The 18,512-nt window shown below is 53.3% G+C and overlaps 1 protein-coding gene across 5 annotated transcripts in view; it reads left to right on the top strand.

Annotated features, from left to right (window-relative positions):
• Positions 1–17,835, top strand: part of LOC121011866 (protein FAM163A) — a 94,153-nt gene extending 76,318 nt beyond the window's left edge. For 3 of the 5 annotated variants that reach the window (XM_040446628.1, XM_040446629.1, XM_040446627.1), the window contains exons 3-5: positions 778–799; positions 1,744–1,858; positions 2,430–5,549. In XM_040446628.1, coding sequence (XP_040302562.1) covers positions 1,766–1,858; positions 2,430–2,837 — 501 coding nt within the window. In that variant the 5' untranslated portion in view covers positions 778–799; positions 1,744–1,765 and the 3' untranslated portion in view covers positions 2,838–5,549. Of the gene's footprint in view, positions 1–777; positions 800–1,743; positions 1,859–2,429; positions 5,550–17,788 lie in introns of those variants that run through there. The other 2 variants (XR_005781814.1, XM_040446630.1) reach the window with 2 other exon arrangements.
• Positions 17,836–18,512: the final 677 nt, after the last annotated feature.

Raw genomic sequence — 18,512 nt, 5'->3', positions numbered from 1 at the left:
CAGCCCTCTGCACTCGTCTACTGGACAAGCTCCCTGTCGGCTTCTAGGACTCAGCTCAAGTGTAACATCTTCCAGGGAACCTTCCCTGAGTAGTTAGCCGCTCCCTCCTCTGTGTCCCCACAGCCCCTGGTCTGTGTGTCTTACACCGTATCATCCAGTATGTGAAGTGTCTTTTCATCCCGAGGCTCTAAGCTTCTTAGGAGGAACTGGGCCTTCCTGGTGGACGGAAGATTCACATAGGGGGGCAGTGGGAGGTGGGGAGGGAAGATAAATTGGTGGTGAGCACGCAGGGAACCGGGGCAGGGCAAAGCATGTCAGGGTGTATGACGGTGGGGGGCAGGAGGGACCTGGGTGAGGAGGAAGCGCTCCTTCCGCCAGGTGAACACGGCAGGGCGTACACCTTCCTCAGGGGACCGCAGCTTGCGTTCCGGCCCCACTTGCCCTTTGAGTGACGAACATCCCTCCAGGCCCCTCGTGGCAGCCCTGGTGAGAGGCTAGAGGTGGGAGCAGCCCTCTGGAAAGAGGGTGATGACTTAGGCCGTCACAGTTGAGTGTGAGATACCAGAGGGACGTGCGAGTGAAGCGTCTACCTATCAGTAGTGGGAGGCATAGCTGGAGACCGGGCTGGGGACGTGTGGGTTTCTCGGTGGTGGACCACACAGAGGGGAAAGCAAGGTGAGGTAAGGGGGGGCCTTAGGGACCGATCTAACCCTTGGGGGGGCCTTTTTCAGGGGTAACACTTCTTCCAACATCTCTGTCCCTTTTATTGTCTTGCAGGTCACTGTTCCCTTTACTGAACGTAAGTGCTCATGGTCACTCTTCCTTCCTCAAGATGCCGAGTCTCCTCCCACCATCCCGCTCCATTAGCAGGGCCAGCCATGGTCCCCAAGTGCCCGCGAGGGTGGGAAGTCCCCCTTCAGTGCCCGAAAGGGAGTCTGCCTGAGGCCACACAGCCTCACGTCCAGAGCTCACCCCTGGCCCATTATCCGCATTAGCAGGACCCGTCCTCCGGCCTCGCCACCAGCTTCCGGGAGCCAGAATGCTGCCCGTTGCCCACTCCCCCTGGGCTTACCTTGCCCTTGTTTTCCATAAGAGTTGGAAAGAGAGGAGAGATGCCCCCAAAAGGAGTGTGGGTTTGAGCCAGGGCAGAACCGGGCAGAACTTTTCGCATTCGGTCCCTGTCCCCTCCACCTGGGTCAAAGGCTCAGGAGTCTGCTGTTTGTGTCCTGGAGGGCAGGGATTAAGAGCATGGCGTCAGGGGCGAACCAGGCTGGACAGGATCTCAGCCAAACCAATCAAAGCCTCGGTTCACCGTGTGTGAAACGGGGATAATGGATAACTATCCCAAGAGGAATTTTGAGGATTAACGGAGACAGCCAGGGAAAATTTAGGGCAGTGCCACAGACTAAGCCCTCAGGAGAGGAAGCCGTTGTCTTTATGTCTTGGAGTCATGGGGTGAGTGTGTGGAGAAGGAGAAGAGAACTAGAGAAAGACAGCAAGATCCTTTGAACAGAAGCAGAGAGCAGAATTATGTCCTCAGTGAGCACTCTGCCTCCTCTCTTCCCTCCTGCAGCCGTAGGCCTTCGGGTCCAGCTGGCCCAGGCACAGGAAGTCCCCGGGGCCCCTCCTATTCCAGCTGCCCTCAGGTCCGCCCAGCCTCCAACTGTGTAGAAAGTTCCAGGAGGCCTCCCCGCCCCACGGCCAGTGTGGCCGCCCCTCACCTCTCCGCACCCATCTTTGCAGAGTTTGATGGGGCATCGGGCGGATGACAGCGGGAACAGTTGTGATCACTGGCGGAATCCTAGCTACGGTCATTCTCCTCTGCATCATCGCCGTCCTGTGCTACTGTAGACTCCAGGTCAGTCCCCGGGGGCACCGGGGGGAGAAACGGGGGGCCCACTTGGAGGGTGACAAAGCCCAAAGCCATGGAATGTGGGAGGCATACGTTAAGGGGGCTGGGAATTGGGGGTGGCCAGAGGGAGCCATGCAGCCCCCACACCCTGTACACTTTGGGGTCCCCAAAGGCAGCGTGCTGGGAAGATGCTGGGTCACTGTGTTGTGTGTCCTGCGTATCTGAGCTTTCAGGAGTGGTGGGAAGGGCATCCTTCTGGGGAGACGGAAAACTGCTCCCAGCTGCCCCAGTCCTGTCCTCGATAGGACATACATGCCCCTCCTCTCTGCCGCCCCGCCTCTCTCAACCACAGCCCGGAGCTGACGTGCCGGGAAGCAGGGGGAAGGAAGAGGGAAGGTACTGGTCTCGCAAGGCTGGGACTGTGTGTTGGTGGAACGTGGGCGTCTGGTGTTGCGTTTTAGTCTCGACACCAGGAAGCTCTCTGCACAGGGTCCTCCGTGGACAGGGGCGCGGGTGCCTTTGTGTGCTGGAAGGGGAGCCTCCAGCCCTCAGGCATCCCTCCGCACTCTCCCCTCAGTATTACTGCTGCAAGAAGAGCAGGGCCGAGGATGCAGACGACGAGGAGGAAGAGCACGACCTGCCCACACACCCCCGAGGCCCCACCTGCAATGCCTGTAGCTCCCAAGCCCTGGACGGCCGAGGCAGCCTGGTGCCTCTCACCAGCGAGCCCTGCGGCCAGCCGTGTGGGGCGGCAGCCGGCCACTGCACCACCTGCTCCCCGTACAGCTCCCCCTTCTACATACGGACGGCTGACATGGTACCCAACGGGGGCGGAGGCGAGAGGCTCTCCTTTGCTCCTACATACTACAAGGAAGGGGGACCCCCGACCCTCAAGCTGGCAGTACCCCAGAGTTACCCGGTGACGTGGCCAGGCTCCGGGCGTGAGGCCTTCACCAATCCAAGGGCTATTAGTACAGACGTGTAACCCCGTTCACCCCTGACCCCTCCGCGTACCGATGCTGCTCTCCCAGCAGGAGCCATGGGGGCAGCAGGTGATCCCCTCCAACAGCCCACGAGGACTGTCTCAGTTTCTTTTTTTTTTGGCTTTTCTTGCCCCACGGTGGAACCCAAGCTATTGAGTGCAGTGAGGACCAGGGCAGGGCCCGGCCCCGGGGCTCAGAGGTGGGGGCTGGCAGGTGGAGCGGGTGGCTTTGCAGGCTTCCGTGCTGGGACGGTCCTCTGCCGGCTCTGGCCCTGTCATAACCGCTCTCGCTCCCCTCGCTCCCCGAGCTTTGGTGGACGGCGGGAGGAGGCGCACCAGGAAAGCTAAGCAAAGGCCCCAGAGGCCTCCAGACTCCTTGGGGGATGGACAAGAAAGGGGCCCAGGGCCAGGGGAGACGTGAGAATCTGAGGAGGGAGAAGGAGGTGCTCCGGGGACCTCCCCAGGACCCGCGAGCTACAAGGAATCCAAGAAGTAGTTCGCGGTCTAGTTTCGTATTTGGTCATCACGAGGGCCGCAGCCTCTGCATCTGCTCCAATAATGGGCATTGATTCCAGAACACACAACAGCTGTACCGGCCCCCTTCCTCGTGGGACACGTTGAGTTGACTTTCAAGGTCACAGCATAAGGTTGTTTGTGGGGGATGCACCGAAAGGGTCATGTCTAGCCTTGTCTCCCCGCAGATCCCCGTTCTCGGCCTTGGGAACCAGCTGCCCCTGCCGGAGAACCTTGTTCAAAGTTTTGCTGCTGAGTTTGAGCAGCTTAGCGAAGGAGAACTACTTGCTGATGGTCTCTGGGGCCCCGGCCCACCTCCCTGAGCGCAGCGTGCGGGAGCAGTGTTGTGAGGGTGTGTGTGTGTGTGTGTGTGTGTGTTCTCCACCAGTTGGTGGAGAACACACACACACACACACACACACCAGGGGCTTTGCCACCTTTGGGAGCTGCAGAGGGAAGGGTCTCTGATGTTCCAGCTAGAAAGGAAGAACTGACCCACAGACAGCAGGAGTGAAAGGTGATTAAGGTGGCCGGTCCCCACGGCAACCAGCTGGCTGGTGTCGGGAGAGCCTGCAGAGTCTCCCAGGGGACATTCCCTGGTAGCTGGATTCCATGGATTCCGGGCTTGCTTCCCTCCCACCGCTGCTCCCCCCAACCCCATGCCAGTCTCCAGCGGGGGGGGGGGGGTGCTGTTAATTGTCCAAGCCCCGCCCTCAGTCCCCACTTAGAACTAGGCTGTGGCCTTATGCCATTTGAAGGAAAGCACCTGATGGGTTTTCTGGTTTCCTCTACAGTAAGGGGTGGCTGCTCCCCCCTTCTAAGGGCATACCTACCCCCCTCCCCACCACTGTGGCATCACAGAATGCTGCAGAGGGTGGGGCAGGGGAAGAGCTGGCCCCTTTGCTGGAATCCCAATTTTGCGTTTGAGAAAGGGCCAGGTGCTGCTGGGAGAGAGCGGGGCAGGGAGAGAATTCACCACACTTCTTGCTCCACTCTGTCTGGAGACACTTGTCACCTTGCATCTCCTCTGTAATTAGTGCACACTGGCTGAAGAATCAGAGGACCTGGGGGTCTGGCACACACACTCTGGTCACTCATTAGCTCTAGGGCCAGTCATTTGTCGTCTCCGAGACCCCATTTTCTCCAGGAAAATGAGACCTGCCCAGATAGACCTAAGAGCCCGCTAGTACTCCAAACAGCCAGGACTTCCCGAAGAGACCTGCCCGCTATGCTGCTTTCCTTGCCCTCACCCTGGCAGGGGCTGGATGTACTTACCGACGGCCTGATCCAGTGTGCAAGGATGTGTGTTGAGGGCTGAAGGACCACGGTGAAACACAGGTTTAGCAGGCAAAATGATTTTCATGGTCAGGGAAAAGCAACCATGTCTGATCCTACTGAGTGATTTCAAACAGTAGCATTTCCTAACATCGGGAGGCAGCTCTGGGTGGGGGTGATGAGCTCTCTCTCCCAGACCAGAGGGACCAGCCTAGGGCAGCAACTTTAACCTGCTCCATCCCCTGAGCAGTCCTCATTGGGCCCAGGTACACCCCCTTGACATGAGCTTCTGGGTCTAGCAGCCATTGTGGCTTCCCGATGACCAGCCCCAGTGCCTCCCCGCCTGGGAATTTCACAGCCAATCAGCCACAGCAAGGGCTGTCCCTCCTTTGTACCTCCTGCCTTTGGAGAAATCAAGACAGCCCAGTCAACTATCACCTGCTTCTTGCATCGATCTATCGGGGTCCCTCAGTGAAAAGCATCGTAGACAGTCCCCTCTCCTCCTATAGCTTTCTTAGCCTAAATCTTATCAATCTACACACCAAAATCTGGGTTTTGGGCACTGGAGGGATGATGGGCCATGGCCCTTCCCCACACAGCCCCACAGTGCACAGGACACAGTCTCCAGATTGCCTGTCTGTCTCCCTGGAGCTGTGACGGTCTAACCTATGGAAGAGGAAGCCCACCCATTCAATTGTGCTGCACTTTTTAGCTATGGAGTCTGTGCTATGGGACACTCTTTGGACACCTTTCAAATTGTTCCCTAACAGGAAGAAAAGGAGAGGCTGGGAGCACCCTGTCCTCTCCGCCATCTTGTCTCCACCGCCATTTCACTGCTCCTGCTGCACATTTCCTGTCCTGCATCTTTGATAACTTGGAGTCACAACCAAGTGAATGTCAAAATAAATGAGGAATTTGAAATAGAAATCCCACAGAATGCTCTGTTATTCACCTGAGGAGGGGGCAGCTGGGCACGGATTTAAGAGTGAACGCTCCTTTTTATTTCCCAGAATGTCCATTTTCTTTTTTTTTTTTTTTTAATTTTTTTTTAACTTTTTAAAATTTATTTTTGAGACAGAGAGAGACAGAGCATGAACAGGGGAGGGTCAGAGAGAGGGAGACACAGAATCGGAAACAGGCTCCAGGCTCTGAGCGGTCAGCACAGGGCCCGACGCGGGGCTCGAACTCACGGACCGTGAGATCGTGACCTGAGCCGAAGTCGGCCGCTTAACCGACTGAGCCACCCAGGCGCCCCCAGAATGTCCATTTTCAACACCAAGATGTACCAGCTGCTTCTCCCTTCCTGCTTCTGCACTAATAGGTCTCCTCCGCCATGTTGCCTGCTGTCCCCCTGCCCGCCCTGCTACCTCAGTCAGAACTCGCACCCAGGGAGGATGTGTTGTTTGTTGGGAGAGGGGATGTGAAGATAGTAGCTGCTGCCGCCCCTGAGGCGGAAGTGGCCCAGCCCGCTTCCAGGGAGCCTCACAGGGAGCAACCCAGGCTTCCGCCCTGCTCCCTGCCCCCCACCCCCACCCCCTCACTGTCCAGGCCCCTGGTGTCCCCACCTGTAGTTCTGGGTTAAATCACCAACCCTCCAAAGCCTGAGGAGACCTGAACACACTGCCAGCCCTTGCACGTTGGGAAGAGACAGAAGAGGAGAGAGTTTGGGGATCAGAACCTGGCAGACGCCGCAAAACCAGGAGAGGAATGGAGTGTGGACCAGAGAACCCGGATATAGCTTTGTGCGTGAAAGGGAGCGTCCGGGGAGGGTGAGGATGAGGATGGATCTGTGTGCGGGACTCTGCGTGTGTCTGAGAGAGAGAGGGAGACACCCCCTCCCCTTCTCGGGGCCAGTGTGACTACAGCTGGGTGGGCAGTGGGCAGCCTGGCCTGCAGAGCTCAGACACTCTGCCCCTGCAGGCCTCTGGTAGTGCCGTGGGCACAGCTTCAACCTCAGCCCTGGTGGCCATTGGCCACTGCACGGCCACCAGTCATCCTCTGGGAACAGTAACCTGAAGCTCTTCTGTCTCGTCACCACACCCACCCCAACCTCAAGCCATCTCCTCCCCTGCAAAGTGGCTCAGGCCCACTATCCCTGCCTCTCAGATGGCTCCTCTGGGAGGTTGGGCTGCTCCATATCTTTGTGCAGCCCCGGGCGACGTGAGGGTCACAGCCCTGGCCCAGTTCTTCTCCCTGGTGGCACCTGAGTGCCCTCAGCCTCAGCCCCAGGCCTCGGGTCTTACTACACCTTCTATGTCCAGATGGGCAGGGACGGGAGGACAGGAGCAGTGGTCAAGATCACAGGTCCATCAACTCAGTACCCATGAGCTTCTGTGACCGTCACAGCCCTTGGCACCCTACACACTGTCAGCCCCCTAAGCTGCATCATGCCAGTCCGGATCCCTGAGGTTTCTCCAGAGAGAAGCTTCTTCCACTGTCAAAGCTTCTCATCCCATTTTCTATACTCAAGTTTACAAGTACTGCTCAGAGATCACTGATCATTTCCGGGAAAAGAGGACCAAACCATAAGTATCTGAGGCCAGGAGCTCCTGACAGCACAAAAGCAAGAAAAAGCATAAGGAGCCCAACCCCAGCCCACCCCCACCCCCCTGCCCAGCCCTATTTGTTCAGAATGGAAATGGCCCCTAGTCCTTGAACCTCAGGCACTGACCTAGGCATGTCCCAGACAGCAGTGACAAAGCCAGCCAGCACCTCTTCCTCCCTCGTCAGCCTGGTCCAGGCTGCTCCTCTCTCCTCCCTGTTTGGCCACCTTCTCCACCCGAGACCCCCGGCCCCAGTGGCCATCCGCCTTCCACTGCCTAACGTCTCCTTCTGTGGAGAACCCAGTAGCACACAAGCTCTTAAAAAATGCCCCTGCACCTCAGGCTTCTGAGAGTCCCCATAGCGTGTCTCAGGGTGCCCAGCACACAGCACCCTCCCGACCATCCCCCAGCCACAGCTGTGTGTGCTAGGCAAGCAGCCATCAGGAAGGAAGGGCTCCTTTCTCCCTGTGACCTAACATCCCAGTAGGTGCAGTAATGGAGGAATGGCGGTCAGAGGGTGGAGTTTTGTGTCAGACTCTGCTTGGAACCCTGGCTTTACCACTTGCCATGTGACTTTTCAGGCAGCTTTTTGCTTCTCTCTGATTCTGTTTCCTCCTGTATACAATTGAAATCAGAACACTTACCTTATTCTATCGCTGTGAGGACTGAGTGAGACTGGCACACATGGTCGCCATTGTCATTAGTAGGATTTGTAGGTGGGCCCAAACCTGAGTTCTGGAGGCAGCAGGACCCCAAGTTGCGATTGCTCAGGCCCCAGGGTGGAGGGCTGCTCTGGGCTGCATTTCATCTTCTTGCCTCTACTCTCCCCTGAGCCTTTCCTAAACCCCTCCTCCCTCACCACCTCTCCCTGCCTGTTCCAGGCATTGTCGGGATCACCTCTCTGCTCACCACAGCCTCTCTCTTCATTTGGAGCCCCCCCTCCCTGATAGCCACCTAGGACCCTTTGAGAGACCAAAGCTCCCATCAACCCAGGACTGCATTTTTTGACCCATATTGCTCCAATGAACTGGACAAATGAAGGAGGGTAATCATATTCCCTCGGCTCGCCTCTGTGCTTCTTATTTCACTGGCTTCCCCCAAGTTCAACGTTTGAAAGTCAAGTCAGAAGGGATCCAGAGGAGCTCCAGCCCCTCCTCTTAAGCCGGGACTCCCCGACTCGCTCATCTCTGGCCCTGCTGGGCCTCACCCAGAACCAGCTGGCTTCCCTGCCACCAGAAGTGGATAAGGGACTCTGGGTGATAGTGGGGAGGTGGGTGCGGGGAGGAAGGGTGTCTTGATGTCTGGCAGGAAGGGACAGAAACGTGCTTTTGCAGGACACCATCTGCATCTTCACAGAGCTAGGAAACCAAGGAGAACCATCTGGTTCACACCCCCGTTGCCTCTCCCAGTGCTGGCTCTGTGGGACCCACCTTCGCTCTGCCCCGAACCCTCTTCCTCACGTACTGCCTGGATCCACGGAGGACAAGGAGAGACGATGGCATGGCTGTAACCCTCACCCACAGGCCATGGGGAGGCCTCGGCTTCCCTGACCAGACATCATATGGCCACTTACATCCCCTCCTTCCGGGGCTGTCGTTCCCCTGAAATAAAACCTCTCTTCACCTTACAGAATGGTTAGACTGACGCTGCACCTGCTATGCTCCTGTTCCTCTGTTCCCATGTACGACTCTAGGCAAGTTTTCTGTATAATCCTAAGTTGTCAGAGGGAATGTCGTGTCTCTGGACTTGTTCCCACTTCAGGATGAGTTAAGGCAACTTGACTGGTGCCGGGAGATTGAACTCTGGGACAATAAGACCCTGAGGCCCAATCCTGCCCATTCTGTGAGAGAGTTGCCAGGCAGTGCACTTGCCAGGCCCCCTGCACTTAGCCCCCTGGAGGAGGGTGGCCGGCAGGATTCAGACAGCCTGCCAAGCGCCACCAACCAACCTTCTGCACCACTTGCCTTCATCTCTGTCCTGTGCCTGCCGTGGGTGCAGGTGGTACCGGGCTTCACTGGGGCAGCTCCTGGTGCCTCTGCCTTTCCCCTTTTCTTACGGGGCTTAGTGGGTACTTTTACATGGGAGGAAATAAAACCTATACCTATACTCCTGGACACTTTGGTCATGGAGGTTTAAGACATCTTTTTAAATTTGTTTTTATTTAAGAAAGAGAGAGAGCATGAGTGGGGCAGAGAGGCAGAGGGAGAGAAAGAATTTTAAGCGGGCTCTAGGCTCAGTGTGGAGACCCATGTGGGACTTGATCCCAGAACCCCGGGATCATGACCTGAGCCGAAATTAAGAGTTGGATGCTTAACCAACTGAGCCACTCAGGTGCCCCAATGATTTGTGTTCTGGATCTAAGTAAGCAAGTCAAGGTTAAACAGACGCCTGACCCTCCTCACAAAGCCCTCTGTACTCTCCCCCAAACATACAGGCCCAAGCAAAGGGAGAGCCCTTCTCCAGGTGACCAGTTTGTACTGTTACCCACAGTTGAGGAGGCCGTAACTCAAACCCAGGGAGGAGTCTCTTTAACTCTTCCTCAGGCAGGAATCCTCAGGCAGGACAGAGTCCTGGGTAGAGGGACAGAAGCCAAGTGGAGGATGGCCTTTCCACCTTCCTGTTCCCAATCTCCAAAAGGCAAGATCATTGAAAGTAGCCACATTCAGGCTATGAAAAGGTCAACATTCTCCACATAAGTGAAATTATTGTCCAACAAGCATATTCAGATACATTCAGGATAAACCCACTTGTCATGTATGTTCTTATAGATAATACGTTCTGCTTCTTAGCCCACTTGTTGGGCAGCCCTGAAGTCTGCCTAAAGCTTAGGATATGAACATCCAGCCAGGATGTTCCAACCAAGGCAGAAGTCACCCCTTATTCCAGAGGACTGCCCCCACAACCCCAGGTGAGGTCACTTCCCACAAAGTCCTTTACCAAGGGTGGCCGGTCCCTGTGGGAGGCTTTGCCCAGGCCTCCAGGAAAGCCCTTGGCTATCCCACTTCCTCTGTATTCTGTTATCAATGCCCACCCCTGTTCTACATACACACACATCACCACCACCACCAAGGAACCCAGCCACAGCTAAGAGAGGAGAGGAGTTGAGGCAGCCCTCTCCCCCTGACTGACTGGCTCCCACCCAGTGGGCAGAACAGTTCTGGTCTTCACAGGGGTAAAAGTCCAGAGACTTGGTGGCTGGATCACACTGGACATTTGACATCACCTTCCCTTCCAGGTCTCCGCAGAAGATGATGTGGCTCATCGGGCCCTGGCCCCAGGCCCCCGAGCACCTGGAGGAACGCTGTGCTCCAGTGCTGGCCTGCCAGCTCCTGCATCCACTTCAACCCATCTGATATCTACCTATCCTCCTGGGTTGGGTTTTGCCTTGGGCCACAGTTTTCTGCCCAACAACATCCTTATTTCAAAAAAAAAAAAAAAAAAAAAGACCTCTGCCCTTAGAGGATTTGTGTGCTGAGTCTAATTAACCATCTTGGAATTCTAGCGGAGGCCTGACCCTCTTTACAATGTCCTCTGGATTCCTTTTCCTTAGGTATAGAGCCTGACCGAAGGGATCCACGACAATCAGAGGTCTGCAAACCCCAGGTCCCTGCATTCCAAGGGTCTTACCGGCACCCTCACCCTTCTCCTGCCTCTACCTCCCTCTCACCCCTCCCAGCCCCCCAGTACCCCCGTCCCAGGAGGAGTTAGGTACAAGTGACAATAAATGAGGAGGAACTCAAGAGAGAAAAATTAAGAATTCAACACTTTAAATAAGGGAGAAAATGGTAATAGATGTGCCTGAGATAGGCATTGGAAGAATACATCAAAAACTAATAAAACTGGTTTCCTTTGGGAGGGAGTGGGGAATCGATGAGATGGGAGCAGACACGCAACTTCAGGGTCTGCCTGGTTGTATTATTGTGAATTTTGTGACTCCGCATTTTAAAACGAGTTTTTTCCCACTGAGTTAAAAGTACACCAGGACCGTGCCCGAGAATAGTGCATGCTGGGTAGTTGCATGCAGGTGCGCGCGCAGCGGCTGTGGGCGGGGCCCCGGGGGAAGTCTGTGCTCTGGTCTCCACCGGAAGAGACGCTGGGTTGTCTGGCCGCCTGGGCCCGTCGTGAACCTTGTAAGATGCTGCCACGTTTGAATCCCTCCACTCTTGGGGCTGGAACACGGCTGGCTGCCGTGGGGCCTCCCAAGGGACCCTCCACAGGCAAAGGGCCTTCTCGGCTTTGAGTGGGAAGCAGTTTTCTCTGCACCAGGCCAACGACGGGAAGACGACAGGGAAAAACAATGTCAGCCAACAGCGGTTCGTATCATAATATATATATATATATATATATATATATAACATAAAATTTACAATTTTAACCATTTTGAGGTGGACGATTCAGTGGCATTAATTACTTTACCAAGCTTGTGCGACCATCACCACTGTTTCTGAAGCTTTCCACCACCCAAAACAGAAACTCTGTAACCATGCATGATTCAATTATTTTTAACAGCTATGTTTTATCTCTGCATGAAAACGATGCTTTCAGGGGGCCCTCCCGGTGCCCTTCCTGCCGGAAGTCTGAGGCTAAATAAAGCCGTAGGAAGGCAGGGTGATGAGGGATCCTCACCTCCCTGCTCCCACTATGGAATCTCCTAAACAAAACGTGTCTTCAAGGAAACTCCAAAGATAAATGTGTTGGAAAGTAGTTTTGCAGCCTATCCGGCGGGAAAAGTGGGGGAGGACTGGGCAGGCAGCGTATTTTAAGACGAAAAGGACGAGACTTTGGACAGTGGAGAGAATGAACCAGCTGTAAGAGTAGGTGCAGTGGGTGGCCGCCAGCACGCTCAGGTCCTGGGCTGTGCCACCCGACTGGATGGACGGCAGGGGCCTCATGCGGACCACTCGGGGGTCCCCAGGCAGTAGCTGTGCATGAGGGCAGCCTCACTATCCTTCCTGGCAGCAGACCTTGGGGGCCTGCTCCGCTGAGCAGCCACCTGTCCCCTTCAGGTGTCTCATGGTCCACAGCGGGTGGAGCACTAGCCACGGAGAGGGGAGGGAAAGGGAGCAGGGAAGGAGCCCACTAGCATTGCCAGACGTCCCCCAGGACCCGACCATGCGCATGTTTGAATGCGCCCGGGGTTTATGAACCCACTGGGATTCAACATAAATGCGTGTGTATTGGGTATCCAAAAAGGGTCCGTGCCTTCCCCACCAAAAAGGTAAAACAACAACACCAGGAATTTTCTAGATCCTGTCCATCCCACCTGGAACGACTTTTCAGTTGCAACTCCCGCCCCACACTCCCATCTCCACCAGTGCAAATTTCCCCTGTCCTTCGAACCTTTTCCATGATTCAGTGTTTTACTCCTCTGTCGACACTTGCAGTAAGCTGTCCTGTTTTCTGGATAGCCAGAAGAGCATTCTAGGTTGGAGCACTGATACTTGAGGTGCCCTCTATTTCCTTGGCAGACAGAATGTTCCTGGAGGGCTGGATTCACCACCACATGAGCCCCGGCACCTGGTGCAGTGTTGTGCACACTCTTTGCAGTCAGCCAGAGTCTGCTAAAGGAAGCAGGATGCATTTCTCCCTTTCATTAGGCCGTTCTTAATATTTTTTAAAAGTCAGGTGTATTCAGAAGGGGAGAGAAAGAAATAGAATAATACCATAAATACAAGAGGACTAGACAAATCGAGTTCAGGGAGAGAAGAATGCCCCCCCCTTCCCCTTTATATGTGTCTTTTAAGTGGCATTTATTTAGTTCCAACACTTGAGAAGATGAAATATTGGGCTTTATTTAGCCCAAAGCACGTGATGATGGCAGGGATTTAATGAGGTTATAGTCTGCCTCCCTGGAAAACATGATCCCACCGCCAGTTTGCAACAAAGTAGGTAGCTGGGGAATCTGAGCAAGGTCCTAGGCTTCCTGTTGGGCAGCACCCCTTGGACCATTCTCAGAGCTGCCACAGTCTTCTTCATCTGCTCCTGGATCCAGAGCACAAAGTCTGGACCATTCGAGGCTGCACTTCTTTGGGAACATCTGAGTCTTCCGGTTTCTCCATCGCCTCCTCGCTAAGCTCCATCTATTTTGGGATTTACTCAGCAGCCAGGACCAACCCTGACGAAAGGAGCTGGTCATTTATTGGTTCTTCCAGTGTGACGCTTCCCGAAATCAGCTCATGCAACCCGCCTGCCCCCATGCCTCTTGCTTTGATAGCCAGCTGTGAACAAGTAGGACCCTAAAGGCTCCCATGTGCAGCTCAAGGCTTGGCTTTTCTCAGATGAACATTTTTCAAGAGTCCCAGACTGACCTGGATGGAGTGGCACCCACCGTAGCCTCTTAAAGGCCTTGGCGTTGAAACGGGAGCATGTTGCTCCTTGAAGTTCTCTGAGTGGTCTGGGCAAGGCTGCAGACACACAGAGCCATGGCCATTTCTCAGGACTTGGCAGTCTCCTGCCACAGCAGTGGCCACAGTGGCTTTGCCCTTAGGCGGGAGCGTGGGGAACAAGCAAGCACGTGTACAAACTAGAGTCTGCCTCTCAGAGACTGCACGGTGCCTCCCTCCTTGTCCGGCTCCACCTCAGGCCCTGTTCTTGGCCTCCCCTGCCCGGAAGCTCTGCCCAGCCAGCCTCATCTGCTCCCGACCCCACAGAGGCCCTCGGGCTCCTGGAAGCGCTGAAGCGGCCCTACCTGCTGCCCACACACCTTGGCTGGCGCCTGGAGGGCTGTCGTGGCTCTGGGGACACGGGGAGCAGAAGAGCGAGCTGGTGACGGAGGAGGATAGTACTGTGAATCTCGTGGGTAGGAGGACCAAGCGAACACCAGAGGGAAGCCTCCCTTCCGGGGTGTCCTTCAGCCCCTCCTCCTTCAGGCCTCTGCCAGGCTGCCGGTCCTGCCCCTCTCGGTGCTTTAGACAATAAGCATGACAGATTTGGGGGTGCGGATGGGGCGTACTCTGAGACAAGTCCAGAATGCTGATAAAGCTGCAAACTGAGGCAAACAGCACTCTTTCATATCACAGGAGAGTTCAACAGTAGTTTCTTTTACTTATTTAACTTAAAAAAAGTAGATATATAAATGACCTAGAGCATTGTATTCGTTTTAGGTGTACCATCTAATGATTGGACACCTGTATATATTGCAATATGATCACCACAATACATGTAATTAACGTCCATCACCACATATAGTTATAAATTTGTTAGTGTTGTGTTGTGATGAGCTTTTTAAGATCTGCTTTCTCCTGGCAACTTTCTGATACATAACACGGTGTTGTTACCATGCTGTGCATCAGATCCTCATGACTTACTTATCTTGTAACTGGAGGTTTTCCCTTTTGAAAGTCGATGGCAATTTAACTCTGAATGCAAAGCTCTACTTTAAAAAAATTATTTACTTATTTTGGGAGAGGGAGAGAGAGGAGGGAGAGAGGGAGACAGAGAATCCTAAGCAGGATCTCACGAACTGTGAGATCATGACCTGAGCCGATATCGAGTCTGACGCTTAACCGACTGAGCCACCCAGGCGCCCCAAAGCTCTACATTTTTACCCTCCTCTTGCCCCCCCCCCCCCCAATCTATGTCTGTGATATCACAGTAGGTTCTGTGCAATACTGGGCTTCTCTAGTTCACTTGCTAGGTTTCTCCACAACAGAACGAACAGTGGCCTAAGGCTCAGGATTTCGGTTCTGGCCTCAGTTTGTTTGTTTGTTTGTTTGTTTTGCTTTGTTTTAACCATTTTTTAAATGTTTATTTTTGAGAGAGAGACAGAGTGCAAGCGGGGCAGGGGCAGAGTGAGAGAGAGAGAGAGAGAGAGAGAGAGAGACAGAATCTGAAGCAGGCTCCAGGCTCTGAGCTGTCAACACAGAACCCAGTGTGGGGCTTGAACTCACAAGCTGTGAGATCATGACTTGAGCTGAAGTTGATCTAAGCCACCCAGACACCCCCTGGTCTCAGTTTTGCAGTGACAACCACATGGTCTTCACTTAGTCCCTCACTTAGTCCCTCAGTCTTCCCATCTGTAAAGTGAAGGGTTTTGACTATATGACCACTTCAGTCATTTCTTTGTAGGATTTCATGTCCTCCTTTCCCTACAGCCTCTTGACTTAGAGGCTTCTAGGCAAAGAATCTTACAGTCAAAGTGTAAAGAACCTATTGGTTATTCAAGTGTTGTGGGAGGTCATTGAGAGGATGTGACCACTGGTTGACCCATGAGCTGGACCTGGGCACCTGGAGGCTCCTCACCCCTATCCTTGTCCCTGGAATCTGGGTTCCACTTGCCTTTCCAGCTCTCAGAGGTTGTCCCAGGGACAGAAGTCAGAACATTTCGGTAAAGAAAAAATAACTCGGTTGTCAGAAATCTGACTCAGGTGTAACTTTATGTTGCATTTGTTACCTATTCAGGTAAGTGGTCAGAAACTGTCATTCCCTTGGTTCCCTCTGCGGCTGTGTCCACAACTTCAACCGTGTGACCCAACTCCGATTCTAAGGGTGAGCCAAAGAGCTTGTGAGCTGACATGTGTGGAAAAGCCAAAAGGGCACAGATTTTGAAAAATAGCCATTAGTGAGTAGGGCTAACGCAGGCACAACTGTTCATTCAACTAACATTTGTTGGGGAACCTGACACCAGGGGATAAACATTGTTCTAGGTGTTAGAGAAATAGAAATGAAAAGTGCACACCTGCCCTCAAGGGGTTTCTACTCTGGGACAGAGAATGAATGCACATTTTCACAGGTAAAAACCTTCCAGGGATTTGCTTGTCCTGGATTAAAACATGTAATAGGAGAGTAAGTCTGGTGGTCTCAGACTGGCAAGGCAGAGACAAGGGTTCATCAGCCCATGAAATGTGGCACAATGACTTTAGGAAGTTGATACTAGCCTCAGCACTTCTCTCCAGCTGGATTCTGTCCTCAGCTTAGAGAGGGAGAGTGAGATTACCAAGCACGGTGTCTAGGTCAGTTCAGGCAGCTGTAACAAATTACCATAGGATGTGTGGCTTAAACAACAATTCTTTTTCACAGGTCTGGAGGCTGGGAAGTCCAAGGTCAAGACACCAGCAGAGTTCGTGTCTGCTGAGGCCCTGCTTCCCAGGTCATAGAGAGCCATCTCTTCACTGTGTCCTCACATGGTGGAAGGGACAAGAGAGATCTCCAAAATGTCTTTTATAAGGAAACTATCCCATTCATGAGAGGTCCACCCTCATGACCTAATTACCTCCCAAAGCCTCCACCTTCTAAAACCATCTGATTGGGGGGTTAGAATTTCAGCATGTGAATTTTGGGGGAACACAGGCATTAGGTTTGTAACAGATGAGTTCTAGGTCAGTGGGGGCAAGAAACCATTGATCAAGGTGATTTGTAGGCAGTGAAGACAGATTGAAATTCAGCCAGGGATGGGTGCAGATAGTCTGAGGACGTGCTAGGTGAAAGGCGAGAGCCTTGGGAAAGCCGACATAGACAATGTGGTGAATTAAAGAGCCAAGAGGAGAAAGAAGATAGGCGACAAGACTTGCTCCTGGCCATTAGGATCATGGAGTCCTAGGCCCTAGAAGACTGTCAGAGGCCGTCACATCTATTCCCACCTCAGTGCACTTCACAGAAACCATCTGACAGGAAACAAAAATGCCCAGTTTTGAAGAATAACGAGACAGTCCTGGAGTCGGAGGTGTTCATCACACAGCAGAGCCAGCCTTGGCAGACCCCGCCCACCCCGCTAGTGTTTGGCAACTGTTATGGAGTCAATCACCTGCACAGGTTCAAGGGCAAGGGCCTCTGTCTTCTCAGTCCTTTCAGAAAACCCAAGCCCCTGCTGCTTCTCTGCAAAAGGAAGATGTCTGAGCTACAGAAAACATGTAGGCAGAAGGCACTTCAAAAATAAAAGGGGTTGGGCTTTTGGTGGCTCAGTCGGTTAAGCCTCCAACTCTTGATTTCGGCTCAGGTCATGGTCTCATGGTTGGTGGGTTCTGGCCCCGCGTCAGACTTCGTGCTGACAGTGTGGAGCTCGCTCAGGATTCTCTCCCTCCCTCTCTCTCTGCCCCTCCTCCTCTTGCACTCTCTATCTCAAAAATAAGTAAATATTTTTTTAAAAAGGAGGAGTATAATTCCCACTTGAGTGTCAGTTTCTTAGACACTGGACCCACAGGCACTAACTGGACTAAATGAAGAAACCCCAGGAGTGGCCACCAGGAGGACAAGATGCAGGTCTTGCCATGGCTTTGTGCGTCTACAAAAATAATTGCGTGTACAGGTGCTGGACCGTATGTAGCACACCTCGGTCACGCAGGCATTTGTGTCTGTACCCCGCACAGCTGACAGCCAAAGCCCTGGCACTTCATTGCCTTGGCTGTGGCCAGAAGGCCAGAATGTGGCCAGCCCGTGACCTCTTTGAGGAGGAGGAGAATGTGGACTTGGTATGCCTGGGCAGGGTGGCCACGGACAGCATTGCAGTGGGATAACCAATCCGGGCAGGCGTATGCAGTGAGACTGAGTCCCTCACCACGTAGCCACAGCCCACCAGGCCATTTTCATTCATCTGCATCACTCCAGACCAAAGCAACCAGTGCTCACTCCACTTTTCAATATTTAAAAAATGTCAAGTTAGAGCAAATTGCAAATGACAATGCGTAGTTGTGTGTGTGTTGGCGTGTGCATGTGTGTTTTCCACAAGGGCATTTCTACTCCTCCCGTAGGCATCTGCTGTACGCATTCGATAGAGCCTGTGATTCCAAGATCACTGGGCATCAGAGGATGAAAAAGAAAACTGAGTGAAAGTGGTAAGCAAAAGGTTATGTGCTAATTTTCCCCCAATACAGCTGCACACTCTTCCCTCCTGTAAAATAAAGTTGTTTGCTTTTGCTTTTTAGTATGGTATGTTTTCTCTGGATGACTGAAGATTCCTTTGAGTTGATCCTTACAGGTGGGGTTGGTGTATGGAGAGCTAATTGAAACACTAAGCAACATAAATCTACAAGTTCTCATCCTTCTTCTATATATGGACCTGAACAAGTCATCCCACTATTTTTTTTTAAGAGAGAAAGAGAGAATGAGCACAATCGTGTGCAAGCAGGGGAGAGGGACAGAGACAGAGAAAATCTTAAGCAGGCACTACACTCAGCACAGAGCCTGACATGGGGTTCGGTTCCATGACCCTGGGATCATGACCTGAGCCAAAATCAAGAGTAGGATGCTCAACCGACTGAGCAACCCAGGCACCCCAAGAGCGATTTTTGGGTAAAGTGTCATGCCATTATCATTGACAATAGAACCAACATGGGAATTCAGTAACCAGAAGCATATGGTTACTGTTCACATTATTTAGTAATGTGTCTGGTGAGTAATTATAGCCCCACAT

This window comes from Herpailurus yagouaroundi, unplaced genomic scaffold (genome assembly GCF_014898765.1).
Source record: "Herpailurus yagouaroundi ecotype Mexico unplaced genomic scaffold, PumYag 195, whole genome shotgun sequence".
Classification (NCBI taxonomy): domain Eukaryota; kingdom Metazoa; phylum Chordata; class Mammalia; order Carnivora; family Felidae; genus Herpailurus; species Herpailurus yagouaroundi.
The sequence above is the reverse complement of the archived record's forward strand: the minus strand, read 5'-3'. Positions and strand labels throughout refer to the sequence as shown.